At 28.3% G+C, this 22382-nt stretch overlaps 2 protein-coding genes across 8 annotated transcripts; one reads left to right on the top strand and one right to left on the bottom strand.

The window, feature by feature from the left end:
- Positions 1 to 18: 18 nt before the first annotated feature.
- On the bottom strand, positions 19 to 17827 carry Pde8 (phosphodiesterase 8). 7 transcript variants are annotated; one of them, XM_085482763.1, is made up of 22 exons: positions 17413 to 17827; positions 16203 to 16951; positions 15880 to 16054; positions 13620 to 13718; positions 10476 to 10564; positions 5638 to 5697; positions 5323 to 5513; positions 5023 to 5082; positions 4893 to 4959; positions 4636 to 4803; positions 4237 to 4451; positions 3839 to 3996; positions 3145 to 3272; positions 2941 to 3048; positions 2620 to 2819; positions 2124 to 2402; positions 1749 to 1875; positions 1521 to 1658; positions 1162 to 1323; positions 935 to 1064; positions 783 to 850; positions 19 to 526 (listed from the first exon to the last, which is right to left on the bottom strand). In XM_085482763.1, exons 3-22 carry the CDS (start codon positions 15974 to 15976, stop codon positions 449 to 451), a joined length of 2622 nt encoding a protein of 873 aa, XP_085338889.1. In that variant the 5' UTR covers positions 15977 to 16054; positions 16203 to 16951; positions 17413 to 17827; the 3' UTR covers positions 19 to 448. The 7 variants fall into 7 exon arrangements, with proteins under 7 accessions (XP_085338889.1, XP_029161015.2, XP_085338890.1 ...); XM_029305182.2 differs by lacking the exon at positions 13620 to 13718 and having other exon boundaries at positions 17413 to 17826; XM_085482764.1 differs by lacking the exons at positions 13620 to 13718; positions 15880 to 16054; positions 16203 to 16951; positions 17413 to 17827 and adding exons at positions 11085 to 11345; positions 12495 to 12706.
- LOC114932745 (centrosomal protein of 78 kDa) lies at positions 17107 to 22382 on the top strand. Its single transcript, XM_029305097.2, is given in 4 exon segments — positions 17107 to 20861; positions 21015 to 21202; positions 21302 to 21694; positions 21803 to 22382. Coding segments are annotated over 4 exon segments (1266 nt in total). The 5' UTR covers positions 17107 to 20590; the 3' UTR covers positions 22217 to 22382.

Raw genomic sequence — 22382 nt, 5'->3', positions numbered from 1 at the left:
AAATCGTAAATGCCAATGTCCTTGAGAATTCTTATTTATTTGCTAGCTGCTTCCAGATGTACAATTTAATGACCAGCATGCATCAAACGTAGCAAAGATCTTATTCGAAGTAATACATTCGCAGAAGCTACGTGCAAAGGTATTTCTTTTTTTATATATACTATATATATCTTACTAAATGTGCGTCACATGTGTTTAAAATAGGACAAGTATCTCACACACACATTGAAGAAAATGAAGTTATATATAAATAAAAAGAATGTTGGGTGAGAAAAATATGTTTGAGAGAAACGATGAATTACACATGTTTTTATAGAAATTATTTGAAAGCGTATATATGACATGTCGCTATTCTATCTTTAAATATGTAAATGTATCTATACACATGTTTTTTTGCAATAATAGTAGCATTAATAATGAAAAGCAAAACTAAACGATGCGCTTTCCATTAAGAGGCTCGCGGTATGTGCATTTCGGGGTGTTGTTGCAGCTTCTCAACATCCTGCAAAGTAGATATACCCTGTTCCTATAAAACATACAATTTAAAACAAAATAGATTAGTAGAACATAAAATATATAAATATAAAATTAAACCAACAGAGATCAAAAGTATGATATATTTAAATATTAAAATATTGTTAGATGTTTTATTTTTTACATTATAGAATATAATATTAAAAACTAAAAAAAAATATTATTAAAATTCTAATGTATGTAATTATTGAATTAATTATATTTTAAAGTATTTAAATTAAAGATAAAATTGAAAGCTGATATCTTACATTATATTCTTTCCATTTCTCATAGTTGTGCCGCATATAGCCCACCATCTCCGGCATGTCGATAAATACTGTAAAGCAAATAACATTAATATTAATAATAAAAATTCGAATATCTATTTTAATAAAATTTGCAAAAATTAGGAGGAACAAACCATCCCAAGCCTCGATCATATCGTTGATAATATAATCAACGAAGCCGATTTGCGATTTCGGTATTGAACACGTCAGTCTATCAAACATGGGCATTACTACTGGCATCTTTAATCTTTTCTCTTCATCGGTCTAAAAATTATCGATAATTGGCGTAAACGCACATGCAAAGAATAAATTATCTTCTTTAAAATAAACAATCCTTTTTGATTATTAATGAAATATGTACCTGACTAAAATATTCCTCAGCGATTCGTCTCGCCCATTCGACGCAACACTTTAGCGGTCGCGTTGGATTAGATACGTCCGCGCATTTGATCATCATTCTTTTAACCAATATTACATTATCTGGCTGCAATACCACGGACATATCTAGAGAATCTGAATAAGTCTACAAACAATTTTTTTAATGTAATAATTAATCAGATATTATTTTTTCTTTTGCATATATCTCAGATTATTTATATAATTATCAATTTTAAAAAGAATAGAAAATGGAATTAGCGTAGGAATATATACTAGAAATTTTGGTTTAATAGAAATTTATGATAATGTATTTAATAATTTATATATACTTAATATATTTACCTCTTGTCCGTCGCCAATTCTCGCGCTGCAAACATTCATGAACTTCGCCAGATGCTCAAAATGCTTCGTCATTTCGGTCGCTAAAATCATGTCAATGACATTTTGTCGCAACAGTTTGTACGCGTCTTGCTCCAGATTCTAAAGCAGACATTTAACTCAATATAATATCTGGATTATTTTACATGTTAACTGTCGAATTTATGATACAAGATGTACTGAGAAATTTACCTTAAAGATATTTACACTATCGTCGGATAATGACAGTTTAAATGTTAAAGCTGCGTGATGTGATTCGAGAACTGACAGATCATTGTAGAGTATTGCCAAGCGATTATTGGCATTGCAAAGAAATTGACTGAAAGAGAATTTAAATTCAAAATCTGATCAATATATTCAATTTCAAGATTGAAAGTTTTTAGTGATATATATTAATTAAATTTTTGCTAAGAAAATTTTTAAAAATTAGTTAAAAAATTTTTAATAATTTTCAAATATGTTATATAGAATAAAAAATTAAAATAGAATATAAAAAATATTTAACTATTTTATTAGAAATTTTAATGTTTTTTTGTGCTAATATATTTTCTTTCGAACGTAGGTTACCTGGACCGTCCAGGATGATCAATATCGTGCGCAGCTGCCGCGATTAAAGCAGCAACTTCATCTAAAGGCTCCAAAATGTCCTTGAGCCTCCTCGATTGCATGAATCTCGCAGTTGCTTGCAAAACGTCGGCCGCATGCGTTGAATTATGATAACTATTATCCATGCTATAATTGTGCTCGATAATAGTTAACCAATTTTGCAAAGTTTTCTCGTCACAATTTAATTTTGCGGGTACTTGATACAAATTCATGATTGTTAATCCCAAAAAGACAAGCGGCCTATAACATTTATAAAAATAGCATAATCACTTCAGGCAGTAGTATACATCTATATGCAAAAAAGAAACGCGAAAAAATCATTTATTTAAATAGATATAATAGTACGATATATTTAAAGAGAATGAAATATCTCATCAAAAATAATGATGTGTGGTGCAAATTAATAATTAGAAGACTGTTACAATATATCATGAGAAAAGACATATTAATAGTTTACCTTTTCTCCGTTAGCACTTCAAGTTTAAATATCTCAAAGTTCCAATCGAGGCTCTTGTCAAGTATCTCTGCAATTTCTTGTGGTCCCCGGAAATTCTTCATTTGTACGCGCGAATTGACTGGACTCGTGATAGCTTTGATAGTGGATAATCTCGCGGAATCTGACGATGACCTTCTAGACTCCCATGCTGTGCGCGGAGACTGTTAATTTAACAATAAATATCGACATATTAGAAAAAATAAAAGAAGAATTTTGCATTCTAAAAATTTACATTTATGACTTATTTTGTGAGAAGGTTTATGAAAACAGTAAAATTCTTACAGCAAGTAACGCGCCAACGAGGTCTGTCGCAACTGGATCACTATATGTCGCTCTATCCTCCTTAAGATGCGGGATGTAAAGTTCTGTCGTCTTTAAAATATCGATTGCCTGAAAGACGCAGATGGCTTATAACAATGTATAGCATACATTTGATTAAATGAACATAATTATAGGGTGACATATGAGCAGTAATTAATTACGTACTTTACCGATCTGCGCTGCCGTTTCTGGACTAGTATCAGTTACTGCATTTGAAAGTAATGTAATGACTTTTGTAATAGGAGCTTCTAGTTGCAAGGTATGCAATTTTTGCAAACTGGACCGTCTGCGACCTGTGACAAAAGTGCGATCTTTTATATTAAAAGGTCGATTAATATAATATAGAATTATAAAATTGTTACGCAATTTCTCATTTTAATATCAATTAAGATTATGTGTATTAAAATGTCATTATGTAAAAATATTAAAATAATCATGTAATATATTAATAGAATGCTTAACCGTTCAATAGATCAACGATGCAAATTAATACGATAGACATAAAGTTTTTTTTCCTATTATCCGATATCTATATAACAGATGTTTCAGGTTTACATTGCACTATTAAAAATTTCTTGACACGTTTACGATAGTAATATATAACATTGATATCATGCACACAATAACTTTCTAACATAAACACATGTTAAGCAAAGTGCATTATAAAATTGCTGATGACCTAACTCGCATTTCTAAGTATTACTTGTTTTTATATTAAACAGTATTGTAATATTATATTAATAAACTAAAGTAATAATTATTCATATCGATTGGATGATTGATTCTTCTAATTGTTGCTCCGGTTGATTAATACCAATGACATTTAATAATTATTTAATAATTTGTACAAATATTTTACCTTCACTTATACCGGATTTAACGTCTGAGGATTTTCGGGCATTTGATAATACACTTGCTCTGAACGGAGGATGTGATGGACTACCAATAGGACTTATCGGCGCTGAATTGTCCGACAGATACGTAGTATCATACACGTATACGTAATGAGTCGGTTTTCTATAGATAAATATAATAATTGATGAGACAAATAATAAAATCGTTGATATATAAAAAATAGCGAATAAATAAGATTTTAAGAATATAATAATACTTTATGCAAATAGTTTATGTATTAAGAATTGACAAAAATGTTAAAAACGTGGACGTATGGAAAACTTTTATCAAAATCTATAAATTATTATTAAATATTTTATTTACAAAAAAATATAATATATTTCGATTAATACAATAACGTACTTTAACGTAGTACAAAATGGAATTATCCTGCAATTAATCATAATCATTTGATTATTTTTTCTCCTGCAATTCATATTTCCTTCGAATTCGTGGCCTTTACTCAATTGCTGTTCCATGAGAGAAAAATTTTCGTAATAGATTATCTCCGAAAGATTTCTCCCCATCATTTCTTCTGTTTTATATCCTAACAATTTTTCGCTGACTTTATTTAAAAACTGAAAAATTATGTGAAATTATAATGTATATACATATATTCGTACTGAATGAAATTAGAATCTTGTGCAAATAACAATACATGCAACCAAATATAAAATTTTTTTATTTTAATTGAAAATATAAAAAAAGATAAATTATATATATTGATAAATTAGATAAATTTCAATTTATTATTTATAATACCTGTATAATGTTTTTATCATTAGTCACATGCACCATATCGCGACATCTGTCAAGTGCCAAATACAAGGCATGCGCTGCTGAGAGCTGTGTTCTCGGCAATAATGAGCTAGTATATATTCCTACTAATTCGTTTATTAATATACCTTCATGTGAACATTCCATCAGTGCCTAAAATATATAAATAAATTAAAAATATCAAATTTGTCTAAATTTTTACTATATTTTCCTAAAACTTTTTTATTTGTTTAAATGCTTACTCTACTAAAGCCTGTTTCTAACAAGTTTAATGCCACAATATGGTCTTTCTCGTCGAGCATGAAGTATCTATAAGAGACACGTAAGATTAACTTAAATAATACAAAAAAGATTAATTATTGTAAAACTTACGATTTTTTCACGAGCGCTATTATGATAGAATTGTGGTATATCGGACTTGATCTGATTGCTCTGAAATTAATATATAATAAAATATACAAAAGTATAAAAAATAAAGTTATAAAAAGTATCTAAATAATCTATCGTTATGTGAAGAATGATACAATTTTCCTCAATAAAATCAATTTATTTTATGTGCAAATAATATAACGTGAGATCTATAAAATTCCTGCATAATTTTTTTTTCGTATATTTTATTTACACATACTTTTCTATTATATATATTATATTTAAATAATCTACTACACATACCTACAAATAACATCGCCTTCAGCCGCGTGATGTCCTCTACGATCAATAATCACTAATTCGTGAGCGCGATTTTGAAAATGTTCTATCGCTTTTTCCGCATCTTTTGCCACCGACACACTCCAACCTAATCTTCTTGCAGCAGTAGCAAGTATATCCATTTGCTGGTCATCTTTACTAAAGACTAATAGTATCTGCACAATGTAGAAGTCGCATAATTTAGATAAATTGACAAAAAAAATTATTTGTACGTCGGTGAGATGCTATAAAGCCAAATTTCTTATTACAATTTTGTTATAAAAATATCGCGATACTTACTTTCACGATACTGGGAACAGTGGCTGTCAACAAATAATTACTGAGATCTTGAGGACCCTTCTGTAAACAGCACAAATTAATTTATAGTTAAATAATAAATAAAAAAAAAGGTAAGACTCTTCTCTCGACCGTACTGGCAAATATTATTTATTAAATCACAACGTTTCGATCCTTAAAATTATAATTTTATTTTTATTTTCACAAATCACTTGATAAGGACTCAAAGAAGGGTCGAAACGTTGTGATTTAATAAATAATATTTGCCAGTACGGTCAAGAGAAGAGTCTTACCTTTTTTCTTTTAATTCTGTCTGGCGATTCTCAAATATCTACGTTTTTTATTTTTTTTAATAATAAATGTATAATATAACGTAGAAAATGGAATAGTTGAGAAGGAAATTATAAGTTATTATAATTTACGTATGTAAGTATGTATGTTTATAATACGTACTGGTTCCTCTTTATCTAAGAATGTGGATTCAAGTGATTTGTTAATTTTCGCTCGACGACGCGCGCGTGGACATTTTTCCATATTTTTAACATTTTCAAATCGGATCTTAACTTGATCTTTCATTTGTAGTAAATTAATAGATTGAGAGGTCTTATTATAACTTATATAAAAACTAAACATGTGACGATAACCAAACATCGAGATTGGCGTGATTGTATGCATACTTCAAAATAATAAAGACCGATTTCGAAGCATGTAGTCAATCACTGATAGATTGCAGCCTTAATTATCTTTATCGAAAATATACATTTTTTATATATCATGTTACAAATGCGCTATATATATTTCATATAATTTATGGAGAAAGAAAATTAACTTATTCTACTATAATCTTTTTAGAGAATTATGATTATTGCACACATTTGAGAAATGATATTTAATGCTAAATCCGTACCCTATTGTGTATTATGAGTTGTGGAGTTAACTCAGCCACTTGCATTCTATTTTTAGCGCACCATTTCTTTTGCATATGCCCGCACATGATACTAAAAATCTCACTATACCATGCCCGCGATTCCTTTTTATTAACATTATTATCTGTCTCACCGCAGACGTAAAGCATCGGTAGAGTCGGTTGTCTGGTCATGTTTGCCTTATTAGCACGAGGCAATAGAGCTAAAAGAGTAACTGCATAGATAACGATGCATTACGCTGCACATTAGCACAGCTTGAAGTTTATTAATTATTTCATTAAGCATTTATAGCCTAATTAATAAATTAATGTTATATTTTGATCATGTATATTTTTTGCAATTTTTCTAAATCAATTTAAAATAAATGTCTCACATTTTAACATTAATCCTGAACTTTATCGAACTACTGTAATACTCTTATTACGATACGTTACGTTTGAGGGGACAATTATTGCGATACTGATCATCGATTGTGGGATAATGAGATTATTCGTTCGATATATCAGTAACAGAAATCTATCTGTGATAAGATGTCTGCATATCGGCGCATTAGAGTTCCTATAATGATATTAAAAATGTAGGATAAGATTATATCTTATGGAAAAACATTTATAAATAAGAGATACTGTCATTTCTATCCTACGCTTCAAATAATATATGTACATATATACATATTTGTAATGTAATGAATAATGTGATATCACGCGTGCGTTTTCTTACTATTATTCTAGAAGAAAAAATAATTTATTTTCTACATTTTTATATGCATTTTTCTCTGATTGCATAAAAAGAAATTTATAATTTAGTTTCAATTGCAAAAAACTATTTAAAATTATTCATTGATTTTTTATACTAAATTTATACTATACTAAACTTTATATGCATAATGCACGCATAAATATTATAATTTTTATTTAAATAAATTTTTACGTTTAAGGAATAATCATTTACGAACAATTTACAAACATAAACGTTATTTGAGTTATTATAGCTGATTGTCTCTGGATATTGTCGTGATTCACTACATAACGTGTAAAATTAGATAGAAGAATTCTATAGTCCGCCTATATGAACTGCGAGTCTATTTTAGACGGTTTAAAACATAAGTTCTATCAAACTTTTTTTCGTGCTTCGGACAGACTATTGTTAATTCAAAAAAATGATGTTAGGCTGGAGAGCATATGTCACTCATATTCGTTTTTTTTAATTGCTGGACGATAATCTACAGTAAGGGTAGAGAAGTTCATTCGTGTTTAGGTAGAAAAAGTTCTGCGACCGAGGAAAATGTTTTGTGATAAAACTGTTAGTCATCGTCGTTTTATCGATTTATCGCCAGTCACTTTAATCACCGTTTTACGTCGAAATAAATGTAACAGTAAATAAGTGACTATATAGGCGACAATTATTTTCTGCTATCTTATTAAATTATATGTAAGAAACCAGGAAGAAACAATAGATGTATAAAAAATAATAAGTAGAAACTTATATCACTGAGAAGCAGTGCGAAAATTCGCGGAGGTCCCTGTCAACAGGTAGTTTCGCAAATTACTCGTTTAGCATTAAACTTGGCAAAACATGTTCGCTTCTGAGCTTATAGCATCAAACTTTCCCGAAACATCAAATCCACTCTCTGCTAATTCAATCAGAATAATTGTCGTACGTCAACTCCGATTACGTTTCACTTTGTCTGAACTCGATTGCTCGGCTATAGAGAGTATAAGCCCCAAGCACACTTAGATAACAACGATTAGCACGAAGGGGAGCGACAGTATAATGAAGAAAATAAGAGATCAACATCACATCGTGTTTGAAACTTTTGCTTAATCACTTCTTTTTCGGATTCAAGGGAACTATAGCTCGTGTTCATCCCACGCAAGAGATCAGAAGCCGTTTATTGCTCTCGTCGGAAATAAGAGAAAATTGTATGACAAAGCGGCTTTACACTTTGAAGACACGCGACGTATGTAAGTCATTGATTTTCTTGCTCTGCCGTTTCTCCGCGACACGTGTGAAACCGGACACGAGTACCTTCTCTTATCTGACATTTTTCGGACAGCCCGAAATAATGACAATCGCGTATGATACATCCGCATATCTCGATCGCGAGAATCTCGTCGGTTTCAACTCCCGTTTTCCATTCGATTGTCTCTTGTACTTGTCTAGAGATATAAGAGTATCTATAGACAGTCTATAGACACCAGTCTATAGACGGAGCTCGCGAGCGACCAGATCTTGTCTGATTGAGGAGAAGCAACCGAATGAGAGAAATCGCGCTACCGCGATTGCGCGTCGCGAATCAATTATTCAAGCGACGCTTATGCTCGCGACTTGGAGAAGCGCGCACAGCGATTTACATATTTAATCGGGCCGTGGGACGGGAAACTATCGAGTCGATCGAGCATCACCCCTTTTACCATCCCCGTGAGAAACTTTGCGATAAACGCCGCGAATTATTGAAAGGGCTGGTCTCTCGATGAAAGACCGCGTCAGCGATACGCAGAAAACGCAATTTATATTTAGAATCGATGCTCGAGTAGTTTTTGTCATATAAATCGCGGGAAGGAGGGATTTGATTGCGGGTTTTATAATGAAGTCCTGTGAGAACGGAGAGGGCTGACGGCGAAAGCCACCCTTCGCTACATTATTCCTCACTTTTTTTTCTTGTCTTTTCTTTTTTTCGTTACGTACCCCTAATCAAACATTCTCCGTAAAGGAAATTCGCTTCCCTTTTCGATCTATTTATGCGCGCACTTCCGTATGACTTTTTTCTTCTTTTGTTACATTATTTTATATCATTTTCGATTTTCTTTACAAATTAATAATTCTTTATATAGAAATTGAATGGCAATATTTTATAGACAAATAGTATTATATAATTAAAGCAGAAAAATAATACAGAACGATAAACTTGGAAATAAAAGAGAGAATTATGATGAGACAGCGCTTAATTTGCGTATTTAAAATTAGCAAATTTAAACTGACACTTAGGTAGAATATTTAAATGTAGATTTTATACTATAAATGTTTATTTGCGTGTAAATGTTTATAATCTTTAAAATATTAAACACTAAAACAATAATAAAATATAGAAAAATATACATAATGCGAGAAAATTTTTTAAATAGGTACTCATTCCATTTACGTAACATAATTAAAATATCAATGTGTTTTTAAATACCAATCATGTTAAAAGAGAAGAAACCGCTACACGATATTATAAAATCCAATCTGTTTGTTATCCGCATTCAGAAACATGCAAAATAGCAATGCCTATGCGATTCTTATCGTTGGTTATAAATGTGAAGGAGTCTAGATAGCGCAGGTTTGATTAATAGAAACGTGATAACGCACGTTTACGTCACACGTCACGTCACGTATCGTCAATATACATTGTCTTTAATCGCTTTTCATCGTGCTTGCTAATAGATAAATTAAAAGTTCGTTTTCTCGAAAAGTCCAACAAGATATTATCTTTTGTTTTGTCGAAAAAAATAATTATAGAAAGTATTCGTAGAATTTTTTTAATATATTAATTTAAAATTAAAAATTATTTATTATAATATATTTATTATAATAATATTAAATATTATAATAATATTATAACTATAAGTTATAATAATATTATAATTTATAAATATTATAACTAATATTACAATTTATTAATAATATATTATATAACTAAAAGATTTCTTTTACAAAAAAATTTAAAAATTTTCCAAATATATCAATAATCAGCATATTGCTAATCTACTATATAATTAATCAGCAAAAAATAAATTAAAAACATAAAAAATAAATTGTTTCTTAATTTATTTGCAAGAAAAAGGCGCAATATATAAATATTGCAAGTTAATTATATAAAAATTAATTATATAAAATAAAACTAATAAATAAATAAATGATAATGTAACTTACGATACTCAAGTAATCGCCATTCTCATCAAGCGTGATGTCCTCGAAAAGTGGTTTCTCGTATTTTTTATCCACAAGCACATCCGTCTTATCTGAAACAATTCCATTGAAAATTCATGAATTTAATTATAATGACGTTCCAGTGCTCAGAGATGTTTTTCGAATAATCAAAAATTCTCGGCAACAGGTAGTCGCTAAGCATGACCATAGCTTTGCAATTGAAGGTCTATCGAGTCTAGAGCCACCTTTAGTTTTGCGTAACTTTAAAAGCGACTCTCTATTTAAGATATCGCATCTTTTTTCCTAATTGCGTTCAATCTATTAATTAATAGAAATTCAGTTGTCAATGCCTGAGTAATTGTAGTGACGAAGCTTATTAAGGATGCGGTCGTCTGTTGAATACGCGTATCTTATGGGGTTTATGGGTCACAGTATCATTAATTGCAATTAAAAGTCAATTGAATCTAATTGACAAAGAAGATTAATAGTTGCTGCAATTATTTTAAAGTTAAAGAAAAATACGTTCTAATAGGATAATGTATGTTAAAAAAAAAATTATATATCGAGAGTACTTGTATTTTATAGGAAAGTCAAATATGTTTATTTACGCACCGAAGAAATGAATTGGAAATAATTCATCTTCCAAATTGTCTTCCTCGCTTGAAAAAAAATACTCATTCGGCGGCGATGCCATATGAATTATGTTTTCGACCTTGCAATCATTGAGTTATGCAGAGTTACGTGATTTCATATTGTATAAAACTGTTCTTCGCATCTGTTTTCATCACACTTGATAGTGTTATGTTATTATTTTTCACTGTTTACACATATTAAACTCTTATTATTGAATTTTTCTTCTAAAAAAGTCCCATGCTAATTAATAAATAAGTTTTAATTTATTTTATGTTTATAATAAATAAACTTTAATCATTTTAAATATTTTAATAGATATATTACTAAACATTTTTATCATATAATTTATATTATATAGTCATACAAGTACACATATATTAATTTTCAATATAACAAATTAAAAATGTGGTATTATTACTACTGTAAATAATCTCTAACAGATTAATATTTAATTTATCAATATTTTGCAATTCTGCTTATATATTAGTATAATAATATTTTCTTTTAATAAAAATTGTATAAAAATATAATACAATATGTCACAAAATATGTAAAAACATTTAAAATTAAAATATAATATTTATTATAATTCACTAAATATAGTAAATCAAAACTTGGATTATTAATAATGTAAAATAAAAGAGTTATAAATTTGTAAAAGCATTATAAAAAAAGTTCACTTGTTCTAATTTATAAATAGCTAAAAATTATTAAATACTTTAGAATTAAAATGTAAATGCATATAAAGCATATTAATTACAAAATTATTATAAAAAGATTTATTTTAATAAAATATTTAGAATTGTTTATAGCCACAAATTAAGCATGCTTATCTAAGCAAATCAAGTTGTGACATGCTAAATAACGATATAATTTTAATTAATAGAAATAATCAATAAAGTTTAAGGGATTTTTTATTTTAGAAATGTTGAGTTAATTGCTTAGATTTATATATATATTTAAATCGGTCGAAAGATTATCTTTGTTCCAAAGATCAAATTATATATATGTATATACAATATATATAAGTGTATAATCTTAATTTAGAATTATTCTGAAAATATTTTTGTTGAAAAATGATGTAAAATTGAGAGAATCATATATAATTATTTTTGATTGGGGCAAATAATAACGACTATTTTTATAATAGTAATTTTTTCAGAGTTTTATAATTTTTTTCTTGAAAGAATTTTGAAATAAAAAAATTTCTCACATATTATTCTTAATTATATCATGCATTTACTTCAAATCAAAATTTAATTCATATTCTGCAAATATTTGAATGTTTTTTTGACACTACATTTGAGAACAGTATATTTGATAATCCATTCACGACACACGTGCACTCAAAAAGATTATAAGATTTCACAGTTAATGAAATTAAAATACTTATGTTCCGACACTGTTTACGGTCGTTGAAATCACGAGACCGGCATATGTATATGTCAATGCCGAACGATGTGTCATTTGCGACCCAAAGACAGCGACTGGCCGAGAGTACCGAATCGACCAAGTTAAAATTCTATTCGAGAGTGACTGGCCCCGGAGGAGCGACGTGATAGCGTCGTCGGGGAGACCAGAGATACTGTAGATGGATTTAATACGATACACGGGCATAGAACATTAATGTATCGCGTTATGCAAATATTGCAAATATTAAGTTTAAAAAAATTGTATTTTGAAGTAAGAAGACAGTAAAACGCTATTCGTAAAAAAAACAATATTATTAAAATTAAATTAATTAAAAAATTTACAACAAGAAGCAATGTAAAACTATTGCGTCTTAAATTAAATAATCGTAGATTATTAAATTTGGAAGAGAAAAAGATATTAAATAATTATGTAGTAATACGTAAGTATCGAGGAAAACAATTATATGAAAATTATTTCGCTAAAAATGGGAATTATAGTATATTATTAATGCCATAGGCATTTGATTTAAATTACTTTATTACATCAATAATCTCAAATTTGATAAGATAAAGATTCAAGAAACCGGTACTTGCTTATATGAATGCAAAAATATCGTATATATTGTCGTATTAATTAAGTCGTTTTTATATCATTCAATATTTTATATTCATTATTTTATATATATATAAAAATATATTAATAAAGTTAATTTAATTAGTTAATTGGAAAGGAAAATATATACGCACGTATAAATACAGGGTGTTATAAAAGTACCGGAACAGCAGAATAACTCGAAAAATATGAGTCCTAGAAAAAATGTTAAGTACTGGGTTTTTATAATTTTTTCCTGGCTATCTGACGTTTAGATAGCCAGGAAAAAAATCATAAAAATCCAGTACTTAACATTTTTTCTAGGACTCATATTTTTCGAGTTATTCTGCTGTTCCGGTACTTTTATAACACCCTGTATAATGATAAAATATAAAACGATCTTGTGGATTATGTAAAATGTATGTGGCACTTTCATTATGAAAAAGTATCATGATTTTTGATTATACTTGATGTTGGATAATATTAACATAATGATTAATTATAACTAACATTTCGCTACTTTATGATCGTCCTCTTCGGCGACAAAGCGGCGCTTGACACCGAACGCGAGACACGGACTTTCTTCGTCTCTGTCGGTCTCTGTAGCATCTGTAAATAATATCTACATATAAATACTTGTCGCTAGCAAAAAAAAGAGACTAATAACTTAAAACCTCTCATAAACTATTGAAAGAATCGATGCTCGATCAAGTACCTAATCTGCATTTAAATGATAATCTAACATTGAATTGATATCTGAAATTGTGCGCATATGGCTGTAGAATATTTATCTGTAAGCTGCGTCACAACGATGGTCATATAAAGAGGAACGAATAGAACGCTTGTTTATGTAATCTTTGCAGAACATGCACAATAGCTCACGACATCGGAAACAATAATTTAATTAAAATCTAATAAAACTCAATTTTTCGCATGAGAATCACTATCCGGAAAAAAGATGATATGGTTGTTATAAGAAATAAATATTTTACTCATTAAATGTCTAAAGATAAAAGTGATTTAAAGGTTTAATAATAATATGATGAGTAATTCTCGCATAAACTAAAAGTTATTGACATAGATGTGGAATAAATATAGAATTAGAAATAAAAGAACTAAAGATTGAATTACAAAAATCATTCAATGTAAGAAGAACAATCAATTTTATTCTAGAGTCGATCCTTGAGAATGAAATATTACATGATTCCATCGACATTGCGTCGTTCAGACTCCTAAATCGAAAAATTAGAAACATGTCGCATTGCTATCTGGATTCATACATCTGATTAATTCACGTCTCGAACGATGACCTCAACCGGTACACGCACAGTGTGGTCAGTTGTAGACTAGGTCAAGGAGAATGACTGTTACCTGTATGAGGTTTACATCTCCTTTCTTCTCCTTTTTTTTCATGAAAGATAGACAGACGCACGGCTATACTCTAATCTTTATGATTATTATTTAGTTTTAACATCAATTGATATTATGATTAGAAAGTCAAAGAAAGAAATAATATCTGTTTAGTAATAAAATCTTGTTTGTGCATAAAAAATATCTTTTGATTACGGAATAAAATTTTCGATATATGATGTAACGTTTGATCATATAACTTGCTTAATAATTATAACAATCAATTGTAGACATATTCTAATTATTATCATTAAATAATAAAATTATATGCACAATATATATATATATATATATATATATATATATATATACATATATAATGATGAAGATAGTTATCTTTCTATATAAATTATATTTCTAATTTAATAAATAATTATTTTATATCAGTTGCAAGTTAATGTATAAATATTTGAAAATAATAATATTAAAATAAAATCATATTTAATTGATTTAATTGATATAGCAAAAATTGTTGTATTCAATATAGCAAAAATCTTTAAAATTTTCACTGCAAGAGTGCATTTTAAAAGACATCGTGTTTTTTATTATTAGTATTATACTATTATAAACATAATTATATTATCAAGCATGTATTATACAATATATAATAAATTTTATATATCAAGATATATATATTTATATATATATATATATATATATATATACAAATATAAATTAAATTAATGTAATGCAGAAGAAAGATAGAAATAGTTATTTAAACAAATTTTTGACGGATTGCTTTCTATAGCTTTAAACCAATCAACGAAAAAATACTGAACAAGAACTACCAAAAATTCAACCTTCAAGAGAAGATTGCTATGCTTTAAAGTTTGACATTCTCCAGTCATGTATCACATGTGCCGGGAGCCAAATATGTGCAAATTTGATTACATTATGCAGCCAGAAAAAAGTTTTACATAAAAAACTAAAGATTGACGTATGCGATTTACATACAGTTTATTCATAGTGCTGTTCATTGAAATATAATTAATATTTAAAGAGAGAGTATACATATAAATAAATAAAAATATAAAAATAAAATAAAGTAATAAATATAAATTATATAAAATAAAATAAACGAAACATTATTAAATGATAATTCTATAAAAGATACAATCTTCTCAATCATTTTTACAATATTTTTGATAATAAAAAAATTTTTAATTTATGATTGCATAAATGCAATGTAAAATTTACATCCATCTTTATACTAAAACTAGACTTTATTATGCTAAAACATCTTTTCAATTTCATCTTATCTACATCTTTTACTTTATACTTTCCAAGTTTAAGATTTGAAAATATAAATAAATTCAAAAAGAAAAAATATATTAGAAAAAGAAAAAAGAAAGCAACGTACCGCTTGTAACTAGAGAACTCCTAGTTTCTGATGATATGCTCTTCTCCTGCTCGACTTTGCCTCTAATGCACTCCAGTATGCTAAACTTGCATCCCATCTTTAAAACGAGTTTTCACTTCGCCGAATACTTCTTTTTTCGCATTATTGGAAACTTCGAAAAGTATCCGGTTAGATTCTGAAGAGCATCAATGACAGTAACGACAAGTATTGTTAGGTTACTTTTTATTAAAATAAAATTGAAAGAAAATAATCTTTTTTCTTGTATAAAATTTAGAAAAATGAGATATTATGAGAACTTCTTATTAAATAGAACCTGTACTTACCAAGCAAAAATGCATGCTCATGCTTATACCATATCAATTCGCTTATCTTGAGACCGAAGGAAACAATCCTCTGCGCACTGATTTTGCATAACCCAAACATTGATCGGACAAGCTATTTTATATTAATTAAAGTGCATATAAAAGATTGTGCTATAATTAAATAACTTTAAAACAATTTGTTAAATTAATTTATTCAAAGTTAGTTATTTGTCACACGGCACGTGCCAATAAAATTTTACGTCCAGTCAACAGGGATTATTTTAATCACTAGAATTTCACTCACAATGTTGTTTATTACGTCGGCACAAAACGCAGTTGCTATTAATTGCTTGTTAAGGAGTCAGATAAAACGTTTGTGATGCTTGATAGTGCTTGTGAAAATCACAAAAACTCCGTAATCGTTGACGATTAATTCGGCATTGAACGCCATTGAACATCAAGACCGAGGCAAAGGTTTCATATGTACGGGGTCATGCGTCTCGGAGTGCAATTTTCTCAGCTTGTTTTATCTTATCTTCCCCGCCGAAAGTGTTTACATGTAATTCAAAAGTTTCGCGGCGCATCTCAAATAGCTGTATCACTTGGAAGTCACGATCCACAGCGTGCGCAATTGGAGGACGTTCTGCGCGAGATAGCCGTTCATGTAATTCGTCCGATTACGCGATGTGTGGGCACGAAGCAGACAAATAGTGCTGTGTATGCATAATTATCGGAGACACTGTTTTCGTAGTAATGCAAGCATACAGTTTCTACATCCAGACAGGCATTTAAAAATTAAAATTTTAAATTAAAGAAGAGACAAATTTTACAGAAAAGACTTTTTAAAGAATTTATTTTTTTTAATGTTCTGAAAGATTTTTTATGCCTATTTTCTATATGAAGAAAAAAATTTTTACTCTCCTTGTTAATTATGAATATAATTTTTATATATGTATAATTATACATTTCTATACTTGTTACATATATTATAAAAAAATAAAATAAAAGCTATAATAAATACATAACATATTTTATAAAGAAATATTACTTTTCTAAGTTTGAAATAATTAATTTGAATCATAAAATTCAAACATTTTTACAATGACAAGTACAATATACATTGACCTATTTGATAAATAAAAATATCCCTAAACACTTTGTTAAAAAAGAATAAATCTGTTAATTTTTTTTAAGATAAAGAAACTGATAACAAACACAATGTTCTACGTACGTTTGCTGAACGCGTCGATATTTCTTGATCATAAATCACTCAAATATATCTTTACACTGAAAAAGCAATGATTACGTTTGACAAGATCAATTTTACAATGTTGCACTACGCAAGAGATTTTTCTTTTAAAACATTTGCACATTTATACTTTATGAGTAGATATAAGTAGATTCAACAAACAATTAGTCAGGCGTTAGTATCTAAACGGAGTAATTTGGCGGCTAACACGAGGATAATAAAATAAAAGCGAAAATTTTTCGACGTAAACTTTTGCGACATCACATAACAATCACGATGAACAATGACGACGATTTCACTGAATCGCGAGCGTTCTATTGTTAAGCGACACGGGGCTTCGAGGTGTGCACGAGATTTTAATGAAGACAGGCGCAGACATAGTCAGCGCATAGTAGCCTCAAACTCACTGATTAAATTGTGCGATTTCCCGAGGACGAACACAGACATCTTCACAATCTGCGTATTTCATTCGTTCAAAGTCTTCTCAAATGTCATTAATTTTAATTTATTGATTAAACAAAGATTCATATATATTTTATATATGTATATTAATTACTTATATATTAATTTCATATATATTAATTTCATATATATTAATTTCATATATATTAATTTCATATATATATATATATATATATATATATATTTTATATAGTATTAAAATAAAGAGATTTATGTACGATATAGATACACGTGTGTTTGAACACTTGATACATTCAACAATAGAGGGGGAAAGAGCATAGATAGAATTTGCGAATAGCAAATACGAGGGGCCAGGGCATTATCACTGTAAATTTAATCACTTAACACAACGCCGTTTTAAAAGGCAACTATTTAGGGCCGTTTTAGAATTTCCGTGACGTAAGTTATCTTTACACAAGAGCTTATCGTAAGTTTGTACATCTTTTTCTTCTTATCCGTTATTTTTAACACGATCTGTATGTTAATGCCTGCCTTTAGTTTATTCAGTTTGAAATATTTATGTGCACTTGTAAGAATGATTAAGTACTATATAACAACAATTATTCAATATATAGAATAAATGCATAGAAACAAATAAATTCCATTGTTTCCATGTGCATTTTTTTTAAATCTATTATTTTGTGTATATCTATTATAAGTATAATATACATTATATTTTTAAATAATATATTATTACATAAATATTATAATTTATTGATTAATCAAATCGGTAGGAGTTTAAATAAAATGTACGGAATGAAATTTGAAACATCTTTTTATCGACAGTATGCATTCAAATGTTCGATATTTTTATATCGATCTCTTATGTTAGTATATTCAAAACGTGTGATCTGACATTTTTCATATGAAAACATATATTCCGACGAAAATAGGATATTAAGGCATGAATCTTATGATCAAGCAAAATTATAGGTGATATTATGCAGAATTGTAAAGAGAAAAATTATAGTGGACTGTTTGAGCAGACATATAAAGTTTGTTATTATCAATAACATTTGTTTGAATACGTAATCTCTACTTTACAATTTAATTGCATTTATTTTACAATTCTATTGTATCTCTAGAATTGTTATTAGAGAATAAAAATTCTTGATAATAAAATAATATTAAAATATACATATATAAAATAATTTATAAAGAAACGCCAAATGAATAAAATAGAAATTAATAAATTACTTTACTGAATTACTTTTATTTAAACGTTGTAATTTCTTATTTATTTATTTTGACGAAACTTGTAAACTTTGATTAATAAGGTACTATGTCGCGAGAAAAATATGACGCCTCTGCTAATAATACAAATGTATCTGCCAAAAAACTATTTGCAATTTTGTGCCGAACATGTGAGTTTGGAAAATTGGTCGCCGCTGTTAAATAGTATAATACAAGATCGAAGTCTATCCAAAATTCGTGTATACAGTCGATGTCACTACAAAAAAATTAATGAAAAAGTGAACACAGAAGAAAAATTCATGAAATTACGGTAAATACATACATTAAACTTGTGTAGAAAAATTATTATAACTAGCACATGTATTATTTTTACTAAAATTGCTTTCAAATATATAAGTAAAGAAATATATTTTAAAATATATTTCTAAATTTATATTATGTACATAATTTTAATCCCCGAATTTTCATTATGTACATAATTTCAATTTGTCGAATTTATATTATGAAAATAAAAAGAATGGCGCCGCACGGACTTATATTCTGAGAAATTACTCTTTTGGTAGAGTTACTTCTGCTTTCGGTCGTTTCTATCCGTAATATAGTGAAAGTTTTTTTGAATGCTTTTGTTGCTTGTTGTTCATTCATTCATTGAATACGGTTACGATCTGTCACGTGCTAAAAATTCCGTATGCTAAAAATAGCTTACGAAGTTTAAATAATTTAAAGAATTTCTTTTTATAGATCGTAAACTATTTTTAACGTACATGTGACAAATTGTAAGTAATTGAATGAATGACCACGTGATTCATGAGTAAAAAAGGATTATTTAAAATGCCAGCGAGAAACTTTCTCGCATGTGCAGTTTCACGAATATGGATAGATAAGTTCGCGCGATTCTCTCTCGCTCTCTCTCGATTATTATAATATTATCAGTAGTTTGAGATTTTTTTAATACTTGTATTACTTTAATTGATTGTACGCTTTGTCACGTGTATGTTAAAAATAGTTTACGGAATTTAAAGAATTTAAAGAATTTTTTATAAATCATAAGCTATTTTTATCGTACAGATAACAACTCTTAATTTAATAAGTATAAAAGAATGATTTAAAGCGCTAACGGGAAACTTTCTCGCAAAAATAAAAAATCATTTAATTCAATTAGGAAGGACATATCTGTAAATTACAATTATTAAAAAGTTAAATCACCCACACATTACATAAAATCAGATAATGATGCGCGCGCTTGTGTTGTCTAATTTAATTGAAGAGTACTATTTTAAAAAATTATAAAAATATTATATTTTTCCTGAGCAATTTTGATGTTGTTCTAAAATAAGTGTCATGTAAAATATATAAAAATATTTATAAAACAAAATAAATATGATTATATTTTTTCGGATACTACTCTCAGTAAGTTTTAAGCTTTCAGATAACACGCAACAAAAAGACGATCTAAGGAAAAGTTAAAATTAATGCCATTAAACGATGATACGTAAATTTACAAATGGCAAAATGGCAAATGGACTAGCATTTTCGCACGTTCAGGAAATGCCGGCGAAGGAATCAACAGCGGCCAGTTTTGTATACAAATTTTCTGCTACGGTGCTTTGTCCATTCTATTGCTGCCTGCCTGAGGAACTCGATGATGATCACCAGTCTTACATTAGATGGCATCCCTTTGACGATCAACTATCTAAGGATCCTCAATGATGGTTTGACAAATAATCGAAATCTGCGAAGTTTGTCGTTTGCCAGATGTCAAATAGGTGATACAGGTTTGTCATTATAAAGTAATTTGCCGGCCAATACAATAAGTTAAATTTATGTGTTTCAAGTATAATTCACAAACCTTTTTATAAATTTTAACTAAACAGGAAGAAAAACAGAAAGCAATGTATTTATCTTTTTATTTTTATTTTGCTTTACAGGATGCTACATATTGTTAGAAAGTTTGCAACATAATTTAAATCTCCATACTCTGAATTTATCGTCATGTTGCCTTACTAATAAAAGTGCTATGTACTTGTCACTGTTCTTAAGAAAAAGAAAAACAGATTTGTTGCATAATGTGAGAAAGGAAGTAACATTATCTCGAGAAAATATTTGTACAACGGTGGTATGTATAAAAGAAAAATGCTCCAATCAAAACGATATGTTTTTATGAAAAAATTATTTTACATTTACATAAATAATTTATGTTATGTTTATATTTCAGACGAAAGGACTACGAGTATTGATACTCGACAAAAATGATAAATTTAGCGACATTGGCTTGCGACAATTGACACCTATGCTGAAAAATGATTTCTGGTTGCGAACATTATGTTTGCGATATTGTGGTATTACTCAACTTGGAGGAAAAATTGTATTGGAGCTCTTGCAAATGAACACAGTGCTTACACAAATTGATCTCAGAAATAATGAAGTATCCAGCGATGTATTGCAAAATATTCGCAAAATTCTAAAGAGAAGAAAAAGCAAATGGGAAAAAATATTAATGAACAGAAGATTATCAAATTGCGAGCATGTTTCTATGCAACGTTTGATTTCAAAAACTGCAATATCTCAATGTTCATTAAAAGACAACAGCGCTTCTAGAAATCAGAATGTGAGTCAAAAAAAAGAATTGCATTTCAATCAATGATTAAAAATTTACTATTATTATATATTATTTGTCGCGTATAACATATCTATGTATATTCTTTCTCTGTTTCAGCATCAATCGAAAATGCAACAAGATTGTATTTTACAAACATCACGTTCAATACATGCACAAAAAACGAGAAGAAAAAATAATGGAAACCGCAAATTGCAAAATATAAATAAAAAAAGTCATGTCAAATGGAACAACGCAGATAAATTAAAGAAACATTTATCTTTTATGATTGAGCACAATCAAAATTTAATAACAATCTTAGAGAATAAAACTGACTATCTAATGATGGAAAAAAATTACCGTTTGAAATATGAAAAAGCGTATCATAAAATCCAACCCCAACTCAGAAATCTTAAGAACAAAATTGGTATACAAAATTATATTTATTCAAATACGTGTTATGAGAATCAAGTATATGCAAATATACAAAATGCATTTAATGAATTGAAAATAGCTATCAAGAGAAAAGTATAGTAAATAAAGATAAATAAACAAAAAAATCCTGAAGAACAAAATAAAAAAAAAATAAAATGTAATCTTTTATTAATTATTATAAACTATCTAAATGTTCAGAAGAGAATTTTGTATCTTCTACATTATGAAGATTGTATTTATATAAATAAAAATAATAGTTTTAGAA

Source organism: Nylanderia fulva, unplaced genomic scaffold, assembly GCF_048542155.1.
Source record: "Nylanderia fulva isolate GAGA-0341 unplaced genomic scaffold, ASM4854215v1 Scaffold22, whole genome shotgun sequence".
Classification (NCBI taxonomy): Eukaryota; Metazoa; Arthropoda; class Insecta; order Hymenoptera; family Formicidae; genus Nylanderia; species Nylanderia fulva.
Note: the sequence above shows the minus strand (reverse complement) of the source record. Positions and strands in the feature narration are given on the sequence as shown.